Raw genomic sequence first — 17,855 nt, 5'->3', positions numbered from 1 at the left:
ATATTCCATGATATATCATCTAGATGAGGCAAAAATCATGTTCTTAAAAAAGAGGTAGAGGGGAAGGATGGTGTGGAATCTAAGAGTCTTAGGGCAGGTCCCCATGTGGCTGCTCCACTTTTTGTGCAACAATTTGTGGAGCTAGTGACCCCATGCATAAAAAAATTGTGCTTATTTTTAAGTAGCCTTCTTAAATGACACTTGTAAATGAAATTTTTAATAATGTTTTTTACATAGCCCCTCCATTTTTTTTCCAACTTATTTTTCATTATTAAGCAGCAGCTGCTCCACAATTTTTTTTTAAATGAATTAATTTAAAAAAAAAGCTTATTGTACGTACACCTTATAGGCTTCGGCCCATTATATATATATATATATATATATATATATATATATATATATATATATATATATATATATATATATATATACCATAAGTTTAATTATAAGAGAGTATTATAACAAATATTATAAATACTATAGATTAAATTATCTTAGAGATAGAATTAAATGACAAAGAAAAATTAAAAAGTTAACCTATTTATAAATTATATATAATAAAATAAACACAATGTTATGATAGATTATTGAAATAAAATATTACAATTAGTCTAATAAAAAATATTTGTAAAATAAAATGGAAATCATTTGTTAATAAAGAGACGAAGGAAATAGAAGGTTAAATATATATAATATAGTAGTAAAAAAAATTCTCTTTAAGAAGAAAAAAGTAAAATTAATAAATAATCAATGAGAGGAAATAAGAATATTAAAAAATATAAAAATCAAGTCAAAGGGTTGTAGCTCATTTTGTTGAGCACAAACGGTGAGGATGATGGTATGTGAAAAAAATTTCACCAAGGTTCAAACTCCTAAAGGTGCATTTAGACTAGGTTCAATACCTAGGTGACTTTGATAGACATGATCCGCTTGCAAGTGGTTGCTTAGCCAAAGAATGACTTTTAATTTAGACATATGATTAAACTTGTAATGTTGTAATCTACTATGCAAAAATAGAATTGCCAATATAATTTGGTTGTTACCATCAATATATATGTTAAGAAAATTCAATTTATAAAAATGAACGAGGAAAAAAAGAAAAAAGATGGGCAAAAAAGTTGCTAGAAATAAAATGTAAATTAATGCTAAAATTGGTCACAACAAAGGAACAATAAAAAAAATCATTAGAAAGAAGGGAGGTCATAAGACAAAAATATATTAGAAAAATCAATATTTCAAAAAAATTATAAATAAAGAAAGTAAATTTGGAACATGGGATAAGAATAAGAAACTAAAGATTGGATCCTTCAAAGGGGGGATTTGATGTGCAAGACAAAGGGAAGATGAAATAACTAGGAAAACACACATAAGAAAATAAAAGAGAACCAATATGATGAAAGGAGGGGTTGACACAAACATTCCACAAAGTTAAGTTTTGGTAATATTCATGCTAAATTGATCAATAAAATCTTGTGATCAACAATAAGAAAAATCATCATTAAATGATAAAGGAGGCTATCCTGGTATGTATATCTCTATACACAATGTCAAAAATATCTTAGAAATGGAAATATCTTTAGACATGGTATTAGTAAAGGTAATCATATCTTAGAAATGGAAATATCTTTAGACATGGTATTAGTAAAGGTAATCATATCAATGAAGAGCTAATTATGCCATAAGAGGCATTAAGATAGTCAAGACTAACACACTCCAATATGATTGTCATGAAAGGAAAACCAATAACTACACAAGTTAATTTGTGTTTAATATCATTGTTATCTTACCAAGAGAGATGGTATTAGCCATGTTCAAGAAATCATAATGATGACTATCAAATAAATCACCAAAACCTATGAAGGTTGAATTCAACAAGGAAATCAAGGAAATAATGAAGGACTATCATGAAAAGGCTATCATTGTCCTAGCTCAACCATTTGACTCTATCATACACTCCATTTTTACAAGAAAAAAAAAACATGGATGCACTCAATTGTTATGCAAATTTGTCATCCCTTTCTACGATACTATTAGCTAGCTAGAGTGTGTTGCAATCTAAGGCCAATGACATTCCTTTGTAAGGTTATGATGCCCATGAACTTAAATATTAATCATTTTAACCTACGCAAGCCCTATTGTTTAAGAATGGAGATGGATGAACATTGGCTTCAAACTAGTTACTTGAGAGTCTGGTTTCAAAATAAGGGAATTAGTCATGTAGAAATCATAGGGTGACTAGTTCAAGAGTCAAAATTAGTGATTATGTGAATGTAAATAATCATGCATCAATCTATCAATCGATCAATCTATCAGTCCATCATTGGAAAGTGTAATCCTATCAATACATCAATACAAAGGGTAACATCATGATAATATCATATAGTGTATCCATAATGTCATGAATACATTATATGCATAAACAAAGTCATATAGGAATTCAATGCTATACATGAGTAAAACAAAAATGTATGTACAACAAAGCCGTATAGGCATACACTGTTATACGTATGTAAAATTAATTTGTATGTACACCATATCCATATGGGTATACAAACAAGTTTCATATAACATGATACTCTTACAAATTGCAATGAAAGAGTTGATGACTCTTTTTTTATCAAGAAGATGGAGAAGTGATCAATGGTTGTTGCTTTCTAACTTGTTTACTAGAACTCCTCTATTAATTTTGTTTAGATCTACACTTATTAATACAATCAGAAAATATGTGTGCATTAATATAGAAAAAATGAGATAAGTGAAAAACAACTTACCACAAGCTAATAATCCACATCAATCATTTACTGCTTGTCTTCATTTATCTAAGGGCTAGTTGTATGAGCTAAAGTTGTGACCGCCTATGATAAGAATAAATATATCATTTAAATTTACTATAAATGATGTGTGATGAATAAGAAAGAAAAAATAAAATTTGCATTTGTGGCTCATACCTCTATTAAAGGCATTAGAGACAAAATTGCTACAACAATACCCACCTCCATTATGCCATTCAAATATTAGGAGGATTTTGAATTGATGTCAGCAACTAAAAATAACATAATGTTATTTGAGAAAAATCTATCTAAAACTAATTATATACATAATGATTAAAAATAATAAAATTTACCTTCGTGAAAGTTGACATATCACCACTACCACGATTGGGTCTTGATATTGAAGGTCCAAAATCCACTTGTTCATCATCAAATATGAATATCAAGATTACCTTATGTAGGGTGTTTACTAATTTTATAAACTACATACCTATTGACTTGACATGGCCGCATAATCAAGATTTTGAGGGTCGACAAATGAAAGATGAATACTTTGACCCTATAATTTCACTACATATAATTATTTACATTAATTTAATTACAATAGCTTAATATCTAGTTAATATGAAATTTAATAAATTGTAATCAATTACAACACCTTATTGAAACTTACCTATCAACCAATGTTAATGGTGATATCAAGCAACTCATCCATCAATACCATAATATCTAATATGTACTTATCTTACTCATAGACCCATGTACCATACTCCTAAAATTATGGAATATCCTCTCTACTCTGTGTACCTTAAGCATCCTTAGACCCATAATCATAGATATATCCATAAGTATGACAAAGGTGAGGTGACCATTGATTCCTAGGAGCCTCACCCTCATCACTCTATACAAAAGGCCTACTATGTTGTATTAAAGTTTGTCTCAGGGAATTGATGCACTATAAAGTTTCACCTCAATACTCTCTCACGTAGTACAAAGGATAATCTCATGTTAAATGCCACTTAAAAAAGGTAGAAAATGAATAAACATCATTGATCCAAAATGGTTGTTTAGAAGGAATTTGATCATAGGAAGAAGACTTGGATGAAGTGCAAAAAAATGGATGAACAATTGAGACACTAATTTTCAAGAATGTCATAACACTAATGAAGTGACAAAAAAGGTTTTTGTTAAATTTTTTTATGACCATCCAATATTGTTTCTAGATTTGATTGTGTTGAAGCTTTTCATCAACATTTTGGATCACACACTATGATCCATCATTAGGATAGTAGAGAGATAAAGAAGAAGAAGAAATGATTTGTTGTTGTCCAAGAGCAAGTTTAAAAATAAGAAAATAGAGGGAGTCCCTTTTCTTTTCTCTTTCCAAAACTTTCTCTTGAAAAATAAAGTCCCCTTTGGAAGGAAGCACAGATGCAAAAAACATTTCCTAACACTAATCTAGTGCGAGTGATAGTGCAAATTTTCTTACGAATCTTGAACTATTATAGGAATATGAAACACATTCAGATAGAGATAATAAACATGCAAATATAATACCACAATAAACACATAATATATGTGGGAAAAAAACTTTTAGAAGAAAAACCCCACACTCTAAAAGCACAAGACTTAGTCTATCCAGTAAACTTAACAGTTACAATACAATATCAACACTAGGCTCTTCATGAATATTTAATCAACAAACCACAATTTGTATCAATTCTAACATCACACTTCACCTACAAAACATAACACACATAATGCTCTCCAAGACAACCTTATATAGATAAATATAACAAAGGGGGAAGCTTCTAAACCAAGCCAAAAGAGATGGGCATCCAAATCTATTTGGCACATTTTCCAAACACCCATAAGCATGCAAATGGCAGCTGTACATCATCCTTTGACTCCTTGTTCAAATCTCCAAATTTGAGTGCCCAAAATTTGTTATATTTAGGTATAATAGACGCTCTTACACATCTTATAGTTGTCATAAAAACCATCACAACCGACAACACTTATAGTTGTAAGAGAATCTGTCATAACTGACTATTAATATTTGATTCTTACAACTTGTCATTACTCAAGTTGGATACACACCTTCTCCATCCAAAGGTGTCTCCTGACACTTGTCCATTATATCATAAAATCTATCAAGGTTGACATAAGTTGGCATAAGTAGTTGTGCATAATTTTTGGCATAAATTTGTTATTACATGACACATGGAACTTACTTATCAATAATCCAAGATCCTCTAAGTGGAACACTTACTTCCTCATGCGAGGAAAAAAACTCCATCTCACCTTCCTAGTAGGATGACAAGTCAAGATGACAACTCTCATAAGATGAATAAATAACATGTGCAAACATGCAAATAAAACTATTTGTTAGGCTCATAAAATTAAATCAAATATTAGATAAATAAATCCAATTACCAATGTTAGGGCATGCAAGGGTCAAGACACCTTAATCCCAACACTCTCTTCCCCTCCCCTTTTTCCCTTTTCTTTTCTTCCTTTTAAAACTTGCTCTTGGTCTTCAACAAATCATTTCTTCTTTAACTTTCTACTATCCTGATGATGGATCATGGAATGTGATCTAAAATGCTGGTGAAAAAATCCAACACAATTGAGTTCAAAAACAATATAGAATAGTACTATGCATTGTGGAAACTTGATATCATAAATCTACGATTGTGATGTGGATAAAACAAATTGACTGAAAAAAAATAAAAATAAAAAAATAAAAAATGAGTTCAATCCCACATGGGACATGATCAAAAATCCTATTAAGGGCTATAATGAATGGAAATGCCAAAATTTTTGCAACATAGTTGAGGACTAGTTCTCATCTTAGATGTGAGATAAGTAGATGGATGGTCCCCAAGGAAGATTGAGAAGAAAGAACTTGTAGTTTTTTATAGCAAAGGGATGGTTAAAAATGAATGACACTTCATCATAGATTGTGCAACACATGAAGATATTTATATTCAATTTGAAAACAATTTAAATGTGGGTGGTTTGAATGAGCTATTTGAGGAGGCAACGCTTCACAAAATGACAAGTTTCTAGATCAAGATTCATAATAGAAGAGACAACATCAAAAACAACTTGAAAATGTGTCAATGTTGTGTCTCTTGGTCCCTTAGACTGCCTGGTCTTATGGATGATGTTAAAATTCCCGCATTCATTCATTCATCCACTTGGAATTCAAGATGCAATCAGTGGCTTATATTTGTATCAACATGGAACTCGATCAACACCCCAACACAAGAAATGAACATTAGAATTTGAAGATGACTTAAGCTCAAATTAGAGAATTTAGTTAAATGGAAAATCCCACTTGGATCAAAATAAAAACACCTCCAAAAGGAAAAATTTGGCATAACCAAAAGAATGTAGCTCGATTTAAAGGAGAGATAATAAAATTGTCAAATCCATTTGTATAAAATGAAGAATTAAAGTTCATTATTCTAAATTCTTTCTAAAAATTATTTTCTAGCTTAAATACATATGAACATGTATGTTTATGATAACATTCAACGTTTTTTAATCAACTAAACCAAAAAAAATAGCCACATGACTCATTAGACTTTTAACATTATGAATTGAATCCTCCATTGTAATTTTTAGTCATGAAACAAGTAAAAATATATTAGCTTATTAATATTGTAGTCACATAAATCTGTCCAGTTTAATTAAATGAATATTTGCTATTTATTTGATTAAAAACCCCACTAGCCATCAGTTAATTAAATTAATATTTAATTAATTCATCTTCAAAATATTCTCCTATTAATTAAATAAATTATTCAATTTATTTAATTAATTCATTAAACCAAAATCACAATCAATTAAATGAATAAATTCTATTTATTTTCATTTAATCCCCTTTCCTCTTTTAAATGTATTAAATAAAGCATTTATATAAATCATTAAATCCCCCACTTGCATTCTCCTAAAAATGTAACTTGCACCTATTTGTTGAAATAAATGAATTTTATTTTAATAAAAGTCTTATTTTCTCTCACCCATCAAACCCACTTGCAATCCTAATCCCCTTCTAGATTCTTCTAAACCCCTTTTTAATTAGCCTAATCCATCCCCTAAATATTGTCACATTCCTAAGCAACTTGGAGTCACTTCTCAAAGACTTCAAAGCCTTTGAAAAACATTAAATGCTTTGTGTGTTCAACAATTTAACCTCTAAAGTCTTCCAAGCCACTAATGGCTCTTACATGACCATTAATGACTCTTACATAACCTTTTATGATTAAATCCACTTGCACCCATGGTTAAAGACTTTAGCCCCTAACTCAACCCTCATGTGACCCATGTGTCTTCTCAAACATTTATTGCTTTGACCATGGTTATCCTCACTAACTCTTGCACAAGAGTTTATCCATTGGATAAAGACATTATTCTTTGGATAATGAATTTATTCACTCAACCCAACCTTATCCTTAACTCCCAAGTTAACTCTCAGGTCATGTCAAACATTTAATGCTTATTCCCTCTCCTCTCAACTCATCTCATGTTGACACTTGTCATCTTGGGATTGGGTTGAAAGCCCTCTCATGGATTGAATATCATTCAATCTTGACCCTTGTTGAGAATACCCAATCTCAACCATTTATTGCTCCATTTTACCTATAAATAGAGCTCACATTCCTCATTTTCAAATCCTCAAGCATTTAACATTCTTAGCCATAATCCTGAAAACTTGTATGCATTTACATTATAGTGAATTTTAGAGAAAAAACATTTAGCATAAATAACATATATTGTCATTTTGGACTAAAATAAATCTTAGTTCATTTCATAGTATATCTAATTAGTTTATTTTACATTTGCATATCATAGCTAAAACATTTCAATCTTGAATCTCCATAAGGCATCCATAGTGCAAAAAGCTACTGAGAGCTACACTAATTTGGAACTTGGAGAGGAGAGGAACAAGGGAGAAGGAGCTACAAGCATGGTGGAAGGCATTTGGAGATGCCTTGTTGTGTTTGCTTTCATAGTTAAATACTTCATTATGTTTTTAGTGTCTCTCTTGGTATGCCTCCTTAGACTAGTTTTTGGTTGATTAACACTAACTCTTCTTTGTTTCTTGTGTTTCTTATGTGTTATACGACCACAAGTTCTTGTCTAAACATTAACCCCTTTTTGTAGAGCATCAAATATAGTTATGATTAAGGATTGCCAACAAACATTAAATGTGACATGAAAATTAGACAATAATAGCATTTGCTAGCTATGCAGTTAATGCAAAATTATTCAATTACTATCTTACAAATTAGAACTTAACCCATTTTATCATTTGTTAGATTTGGCACATACAAATAATGCAATCCATTTGACCATATTATTTTTTTGATTAAAGATAAATAATGGAGTTTTGAAAGGGCCCAAAACCTTCAAGTTGACTTTATTATGACTGTAAATGTAATATTTTTTTTTAATCCTGTGAATGTCTCCCATTGTGTTTCTCTCGAAATCTTATAGTTCTTATTCCTATTACTCTAAACATTTATGGAATGCCTTATCTAGCTCTCCCAACCACCTTCAAACCCTCATCTCATTGGTATCAACGAACAAATCTCAACATACATTTTTGTAATATCATGAATGCACAATTTCGATGCATTATAAATAGTAAATTGAATTTTACATATATACATGCTACTCTCCCGTCTCTAACATCAATTTATAAACCTCATTATGGAAGTTTTTCAAGTACTATGCACATTTGCTAGTTATAGCAAAAACATAATTGTAATAGTTTTTACTTCTTTATATATAAATAATGATAGTTTATTTCTAATTTTAACAAAAAAAAGATGAAATAAAATTAAAGAATATTAGAGAATTCACATACCTATTAGCTATTCTACCAAGAAAAGGGATGATGATGACACAACACATATTCACAAACATTCATCCAATCATCTGCCCCTATGTTACCATCAAGATAGCCCACTTTGCATCTCACTATCAAAACAGTGATTGGAACTATAAATGCAAAACAACAATGATAGGATGTTCAGGAATGGAACATGAACCATTACAAACTACCCTCACATCCAAACCACATATGAACTATCACTAGTTTAGGTGACAGAAACCTGCACAAAGATATACTCACATTCCAAACCAAATACAAACTCTTAACATGAATTGAGACACATATGTTTGTTAAGCATTAATAGCAACAAAACCAATAATCAATGAAATGCATACAAAAACAAAACAATCTTCTTGATCATTTATTTCTAAAAATTTTCATTACAAGCCTTGGTTGATCCTTCAAGGATTTGGCTCTCTCTCACTTCTTGATATGCCAACCTGATTTGCCCCCGTTTCTCTGTTCCTCCAAACACTCTCACTTTGAATTAGATTTCATTGTCTTCAAAACCGTTCCATCAGTTTCTTTCTTCTTCTTCAATCAACCTCTTCCTTCAGGCTTTCCTCCTCTTTTGATCCTCCATGAGATCATTTTTTCTTCTTATTCCCTTTTTGTCTCAAGCTTTCCTTCCTATGCATGTCGATCTTCAATTGTTAGCTTCTCTGCCCCCTCTTCTATACTAACCAACCGTCCACAATCCCTCTGTTTCTCCCTACTTTGTTCTTCTCACACATGGACTAGCCTCTTTCGTTCTTCAATTCAACTAGTCTCGTCACCAATTCGGCCTTCTACTGTTTGGCCTCCCTCCTATGACTTCTCCCCTTCCATTTGATTCCTCTTTCTTTTCTCACCATTTCCACCCAACTACCATAAGTAATTCTTGAATAAGACTAGCAGATATACAGTGGAAGATTGCCACATGTCTGAACATGACAATAAGAGAAGATACTACTTCCTAACAATTCAACAACCCAAAACTGAGAACCAAACACAAAACTAAAGCACACCAACAAGAAAAACCAAAAATGACTCAATTTTATTGCATCAGACTCCCAAGAAGACAAAAGAACTCATGGGCTCTTACACATGAGGGTAACAATCAACAAGTATTTTCCCCTGTTCTTTTCTTCCTCTTTTTCCAACATTACTCTAGAACAATCATCATGTTTCTTCGACGTTGCTATTTGCTTCCTTCATAGATTTAGTCCTATCATATATAGTGATTTTCCAAAATCTGCTTGCCCACTCATCCATGTACAAGTCAGCATAAATGATTTGATGGAAATTTAAGATTCCCATGTCTTCAAACTCATAAATCCTATCCACTTGTCTATCAACTTCATCAAAATCATCCTTCCACAACAACTCATCTTGGACTTCACCATACATATTAAAACTTACAATATCTTTACTAAAATATGCATATCTTATCATATTTCTTTCCAAACTTCTCACTACTCAACATATCAAAATAAGCAAAATAGTGTCCTCATATAGAAGCAAGAGATTTACCTCTTCTTGTAGCTTTGCAATATCCTCTTTATCGTAGGTTGCAATCCTCCGCTTCACATTTTTTGTTGTCCCATTTGTCTTCATACCTTCACCGGCAAGTCTCTCCATCCACTCTTGTTTTATTGCCAAAAATTGTGCCCACAAATCTTCCTCAGTATTTTTGTTTACTGCTCTTCTTTCTAATTCCAGCTCCACGACATCTTCATCATGCCTTTGTTTGCCTTCATTCTCTTTAATCACTGCTGCTGCAACATCCACTTCTTTATTTTCTGTTGCACTTTCTTTTTCCCCTTCACTCTTCATGCCTTTGTCAATGCATGCTTTTGCTGCCCACTCTTGTTTTCCCTTACTCTTATCCAACCCATTCCTTGGGTCCACTCCATATTTGTATTTATTCATTTGGAGCTTTTCAATCTGCTTTCGTTTGTTTTCCTTCTTTTTCTTATGTCTTATCCTTATTTATTTCTCATCTGCAAACCTCTAAAACACCATCTCACGTTCATACATATCATTATCACTATTTGATTCCACATCCTTGTCATCTTCATGGGGTGCCAATGCTTCTTCTCTTGTCAACTTCAAGGTCTTGTTCTTGACCTTCCTCTCTTTTTCACTTTTCCCTTCATGTGCTTCTTCCTGCACTTCTTCCTCTCTCCATTCTTTCTTACTTTTCCTCATGTCCTCCATAATGTGAACTTCCTTCACCTCTTCCGGTGCATGTTACTTTCTTGGCAGCTCTTTGCTTTCCAAACCTCTAAGGATTTCTCTCATACTCTCATTTTCTCTTTGCAAGGCAGGCATCCTTTGCCCTCTTCTCTCCTTAACAATTAGCTTTACAGGCCACTTAATCTTTTTTTTCAATGGCCAACACCAACCATACACTTGGCTTCTTTCCTCAAGCCACTTCTTCACTGCGAGTTTACACTTCTCTGGATCTCTTCTCAACTCTACCATTTGTCTATCAAACTCTAAATCTTGCTTTTTCATATTTGCTTTCATAATGTCTCTCTTCTTAATGCTTCCCTTCTTAGCATGCTGTTGCATCTTCTATCCCCTTTTCTTTTTCTCTTGTCTTCTTGTTACCTCACCTGAGGCTTCTTTCCTTTTCCTCTTGCCTAGTCTTTTGATACCCCGGTTCTTCTAATTAACCTATTAAAACTTCAATACACACATTTGTCCAAAATCCTATGAACAAAACCAACTTTCCTTACCGAGATCTTTTAAGCTCTGATACCAAACTGATGATGACACGACACACATTCATCTAATCATCTACTCCTCTATTACCATCAATATAGCCCACCTTACAACTTACTATCAAAACAGTGACCGAAACTATAAATGCAGAACAACAATGATATGACGTTCATGATTGGAACAAGAACCATTACAAACTACCCTCACTTCCAAACCACATATGAACTGCCCCTAGTTTAGGTGACAGAATCCTGCACAAAGATATACTCACATTCCAAACCAAATACAAACTCTTGATAGGAACTGTGACACATATGTTTGTTAAACAGTTTTTGCAACAAACCAATAATCATTGAAATGCATACAAAAACAAAACAATCTTCTTGGTCATTTATTTCTACAAAATTTCATTACAAGCCTTGGCTGATCCTTCAAGGATCCGGCTCTCTCTCCCATTGTTGACTCACTTCTTGACATCCCTTCTTTTCTTTCCTTCCCAACTATTCTCTCTCGATCACGACTCTATCCCCAACCTTTGTTCCTTCATAATGGTCGGCTTTGCATTGTTTTCTTCCAACCCGATCTGCTCCCTTTTCTATGTTCCTCCAATCGGTCTGACATTGAATTCGATTTCACTGTCTTCACAACCTGTCCATCAATTTCTTTCTTTTCCCTCAATCGTACTCTTCCTTCAGGCTTTCTTCTTCTTCCAATCTTCCAAGAGATTGTTTTTTCTTCTTATTCCTTTTCTGTCTCAAGCTTTCCTTGTTGCAAATGCCAATCTTCAACCATCGGCCTCTCTGCCCTCTCTTCTTTACTGACCAGCCGTCCACAATCCCTCTGTTTCTCCCAACTTTGTTCTTCTTACACACGGACTGGCCTCTTTTGTTCTTCAACTCGACAGGTCTCTTTACCAATTTGGACTTCTACTGTTTGGCCTCCCTCCTACGGCTTCTCCCCTTCCATTCGATTTCCTCTTTCTTTTCTCACCGTTTCTACCCAACTACCATAATTGATTCTTGCATAAGACCAACACATCTACGGTGGAAGATTTGTCATTTAACTAAGACACTCCCGATTGCCACATATCTGAATATGACAATAAGAGAAGATCCCGCTTCTTGATAGCTCAACAACCCAAAACTGAGAACCAAAACACAAAACTGAACTACACAAGAAAAACCAAAAATGACTCGATGCTCCTGCATCAAGAGATGTGAAGCAACATTAGAAATATCTAACCATAAATGATACAAAATCAAAATGTGCTTATATAAAAGTTTAAAACAACAAAATTAATCTGGAATGTGTAATTTAAGATAGTACAATTAATCTAAACAAAAGAACCATTTGAAGTAGAACAGTAATAGAAAGTCCTCCCCTCACATTTCCTCCTGATCAAACATCTTTCCATTTAATGTACATCTAATTTTATGAAGCCAATGTCACAATCTAGATTGCCAAATATTCAAAACATAACAAAAATCGTTCTTGAAACTGAGAACAAAACCTTGTACATTCATTATTATTTTAGGTTTGACAGTTGCACATTATATGGAGCAAACCTACTTTTAGATTGCTTACTTTAGCATCACCAATAATCTCTGCAAGAACATTGACCCTGTTTGAAATGATGGAAACGGTTTGCATCTCTCACCACAATTTCTCTTCCTAGAATTTTGGAGATAAATTTTGTTGCTGTGTGGCAATCAGCACATACTCGAAGGTTCTTAACAACTCGAATAGTTGTTCCAAGAGGAATGTTTAACAAACCAAATGCAATTGCCAACTTTTCACTATGGTGGCAGAGAAATAATTCTTTTTCCTCCTCTTCCACATCATTGAGTAAATGGCTTGAATCTGGAACATATCCTGCTGCCTTTATCTCCCAAGCCAATTTCTCCAACAGTGCATATATCTTGTGTGTCTGTGGATGTGATCTGTCCCCTACACAAAAAGCATGGACCATTTTATGGTCTTCAATCCAACTACATCCAGGAGTCTTTTTAATTCCTTTATCTTTCATCAATCTCCTTATCATTTGAACCTCACCCCATCTGCCCACTTCTGCATAGATGTTTGAGAGGAGAACATAAGTTGCAGCATTTTTAGGATCCAAATCAAAAAGCAGCATCGCTGTAAATACTCCTAAGCCTATATTCAAATGTGATCTGCAGGCACCAAGAAAACACATCCACACAACAACCACAGGTTTAATAGGCATCTTAATGATAAAGTTTAGGGTGTCCTCAAGATAGCCAGCACGGGCAAGAAGGTCAACCATGCACACATAATGATCAACTGTAGGTGTAATGCAATAAAGGTTGCTCATGCCATTGAAGTATGTGCATCCCTCGTTCACTAAACCTGCATGGCTGCATGCACATAGAACACAACCAAAGCTTACCATGTCAGGATATGTTCCAGACTGCGTCATTAATTCAAAGACTTTCAGAGCATCCTTGCAAAATCCATTTTGTGCATATCCTGCAATCATGGCATTCCATGAGATGACATCTCTTTGAGGCATTCTGTCAAACAGTTCACGTGCTGTCTCTATGCTGCCACATTTTGCATACATGTCTACCAGCGCAGTTGTGACTAAAACATCTGATGAAAATTCCCCCTCCATTATGCTTTGATGGATGTCCGTACCCTGTTCCAAAGCTCCCATTTTGGCACAGGCAGGGAGGATATGGGTAAAGGTTGTGGAATTTGGCTTTATACCTGCCAATCGCATATTCTTAAAAGTTTCTAAAGCTTTATCAACAAGTCCGTTTCGTACATATCCTGCAATCATTGTAGTCCATGAAACCACATTTCTTTGAGGCATTCTGTCAAACAGTTCATGGGCTTTGTCTATGTTTCCACATTTTGCATACATGTCCACCAGAGCAGTTGTAACTATAACATCCGACGAAAATCCCCCTTCCATTATGTTTTGATGGATGTCCATGCCCTGTTCCAAAGCTCCAACTTTGGCACAGGCAGGGAGGATGCTGGCAAAGGTTGTAGAGTCTGCCTTTACACCTGCCAATTGCATTTCCTTGAAAGTTTCTAAAGCTTTTTCAACATATTCATTTTGTGTATATCCTGCAATCATTACAGTCCATGACACCACATTTCTTTGAGGCATTCTGTCAAATAGCTGGCGTGCCTTATCTATGATTGCACATTTTGAATACATATCTACCAGAGCATTTCCAACTCTAATATCTGACAAAAACCCTCCTTCTATTATGCTCCGATGGATATTTATACCCTCTTCCAAAGCTTCTATTTTGGCACAGGCATGGAGGATGCTAGCAAAGGTTGTGGAATTTGGCTTTACACCTGCCAATTGCATTTGCTTCAAAGTTTCTAAAGCCTTATGAACAAATTTATTTTGTACATATCCTGTAATCACTGCATTCCATGAGATGACATCTCTTTCAGGCATCCTGTGAAACAGTTCACTTGCTTTATCCATGCTTCCACATTTTGAATACATGTCTACCAGGGCAGTTGCAACTGTAACATCTGACAAAAATCCCCCTTCAATTATGCTTTGATGGGTGTTCATACCCTGTTCCAAAGCTCCTATTTTGGCACAGGCAGGGAGGATGCTGGCAAAGGTCGTGGAATTCGGATTTACACCTGCCAATTGCATTTGCTTGAAAGTTTCTAAAGCCTTTTCAATAAATCCATTTTGTCCATATCCTGCAATCATAGTATTCCATGAAACTACGTTTCTTTGAGGTATTCCGTCAAATAGTTTGCGTGCCTTTTCTATGCTCCCACATTTTGCATACATGTCTACCAGAGCATTTCCGACTACAATGTCTGACAAACATTCCCCTTCTATTATGCTGCGATGGATGTCCATACCCTGTTCCAAAGCTCCCATTTTAGCACAGGCAGGGAGGATGCTGGAAAAGGTTGTGGTATTTGGCTTTACACCTGCCAATTGCATTTGCTCGAAAGTTTGTAAAGCCTTATCAACAAATCCATTGTGTGCATATCCTGCGATCATTGCATTCCATGAGATAACATCTTTTTGAGGTATTATGTCAAACAGTTCCCGTGCCTTGTCTATGCTTCTACATTTTGCATACATGTCTATCAATGCAGTAGCAACTATAACATCTGAGAAAAATCCCCCTTCCTTTATGCTTTCATGGATGTTCATCCCCTGTTCCAAGTCACCCATTTTGGCACAGGCAGGAAGGATGCTGGCAAAGGTTGTGGAATTTGGCTTTACACCTGCCAATTGCATTTGCTTAAAAGTTTGTAGAGCCTTATCAACAAATCCATTCTGTGCATATCCTGCTATCATTGCCGTCCACGAGAGCACATCTCTTTCAGGCATTCTGTCAAACAGTTCACTTGCCTTGTCTATGCTTCCACATTTTGCATACATGTCTACCAGGGCACTTGCAACTATAACATCTGACAAAACTCCTCTATCCTTTATGCTTTGATGGATGTCCATACCCTCCTCCAATGCTCCAATTTTGGCACAGGCAGGGAGTACGCTGGCAATTGTGAACTTATCGGGTTGGAGACCTGTTTGTTTCATATGGTGAAATAGTGTGACTGCCTCGTGAGGATACCCATGTCTTTTGTACGCTGTAATAATCTTATTCCATGAAACGCAATTTCGTTCTTTCATGTGATCAAACACTTTTCGGGCATCAACCAAACTTCCGCACTTGATATACATGTAAATAAGCCTATTATGCAAAGTTGTGCATGTAGCAAAGGTAAATCGCCTGTGAGCAATGAAAGAGTGGACCATTTTCCCTCGTGAAAGTGCGTTCCTGTGAATACAGGTCTGCAATAACTGAAGATACGCATAGTAGTTTTCAGGTGGGTTGTGTGTAATAAGCGGAATGTGCAGCGTGCCCAACATAATGATGTGGGATTGAGATGAGTAGTGTATGACTCTGGCATTTTATGATTGTAATTGGAGCGTGGATAATGCAGTGTTATTCAGTCTACGTCTTCCACAAAGGCATTGCCAGTGTTAATCATGGGAGCATTTTCACGTACAATTCTTTAATGGCCTTCTGGAAGCAAATTTCAAGTGAATTAAAACTTTCAAAGTTAGACTGTTGAGCATTGTCAGCTTTCAAAACCAAACATACATTCATACATGAACTGATCATTCCATCATTAGCCAACCCTGATCCTGACTACAATCATATAGTACTGAATAGTCAAATAAGATGATTAACCCCTGCAATAAGAAACAGAAGCAATGAAACAAAAATCTTGAATCGTTCAATTAGGTGGAAAAATTCGGCCCTCATCGTAGACAATATAGTGAAAACTGGTTTGTGGCGAAGGATATTTGATTAAATTTGAAAGAAGGGTAAAAAAAATTCGGGTAATTTTGGACACAATGGTTTTTACATAGTTAGAAAGGGAATATGAAAAAGTAAATTGAAAGTATATTCTATAGTCACATAGATTCGGACGCATCTATTCTGGCTCGAAAGCGGCAGTATGGATTGACTAACACGCGTGTTAGTTGTGCGTTTTGCATCGTTAATTTTGCAATAAACTACTGCGATTGACTAACACATCGCTATCACGCTATACGAAAGGTCCGTTTTGAAGCCAAAATAGCCGCGGCCGATAGATTCTATGGTGATTCATATGAGGAAAGAATTCATTATGACAATGTCTCTTCTTATCTTTTTTATCAAAAGAAGAGGTCAATCACATCATTCTTCATTATGTTTAAGCTAGAGGAATCTAAGATTAGTTCTTCTTAAGTTTCAAAATTAATTGGTAGAGTCAAGGGTTTTTTATAGACCATTTTGAATCATAGAAATGTTGATCTCTTTGACTATTATTAAGGACCTTTTAGATATGGTCTCAAGAATGATCCATTAGAAAATTTGGCTGAAATGGATTAGTAGGATATCTAATGGGAAGGACAAAAGTCGGGATCTACTATTAGAAGTAAAAGATGCTTATATTTAAGTGTTTATCCTTTAACACTCTAATTTGAAATTGATTTAAGTGTTATGGAAATGTTTTAGACATTAAAACCATATTGTTATGTCTTGAGTGAGCAAGTGTTGTTGACGATTACCATTGTTGAAGTTTTGAGAGTTTTTTGTTAAAGTCATAAGTGTTGGATACTTAAGAGAGATAAATTTGGCAAAGTGTTGCTAAAAGGTACATAATACTACGAAAGTGTATGTTTTGGTCTATGATAGTTGTTGACTTTGAAGGAGGCCATTTAAATTGGTTTCTATCCATGTAGGTAGTGATAAGGTGACAAAATGTTACATATTGTTGATGATTGTTGAATTATAGTCACTATCATTTTGGTTTCTAAGTGGGGGACATGGATAAAAGAATGTGTGATGTGTGTGGTGGGTAGGCAATAGTGGCTATCCTCTACTATAGGTTGTTAGGTTAGAAGGAAAAAGGTTAGGGATTTTATAAGGGTGATTAGAATGTGGAGAAATTAG

At 34.4% G+C, this 17,855-nt stretch overlaps 1 protein-coding gene across 1 annotated transcript; it reads right to left on the bottom strand.

The window, feature by feature from the left end:
- Positions 1-11,776: 11,776 nt before the first annotated feature.
- Positions 11,777-16,692, bottom strand: LOC131047654 (pentatricopeptide repeat-containing protein At2g03880, mitochondrial-like). The gene is made up of 2 exons (XM_057981448.2): positions 12,973-16,692; positions 11,777-12,590 (listed from the first exon to the last, which is right to left on the bottom strand). The coding sequence occupies exon 1, from the start codon at positions 16,277-16,279 to the stop codon at positions 12,980-12,982; it is 3,300 nt and encodes a 1,099-aa protein (XP_057837431.2). The 5' UTR covers positions 16,280-16,692; the 3' UTR covers positions 11,777-12,590; positions 12,973-12,979.
- Between the last annotated feature and the right edge of the window lie 1,163 nt (positions 16,693-17,855).

This window comes from Cryptomeria japonica, chromosome 10 (assembly GCF_030272615.1).
Source record: "Cryptomeria japonica chromosome 10, Sugi_1.0, whole genome shotgun sequence".
NCBI classification, from domain to species: Eukaryota; Viridiplantae; Streptophyta; class Pinopsida; order Cupressales; family Cupressaceae; genus Cryptomeria; species Cryptomeria japonica.
This window is presented reverse-complemented; position numbering and strand designations above follow the sequence as displayed.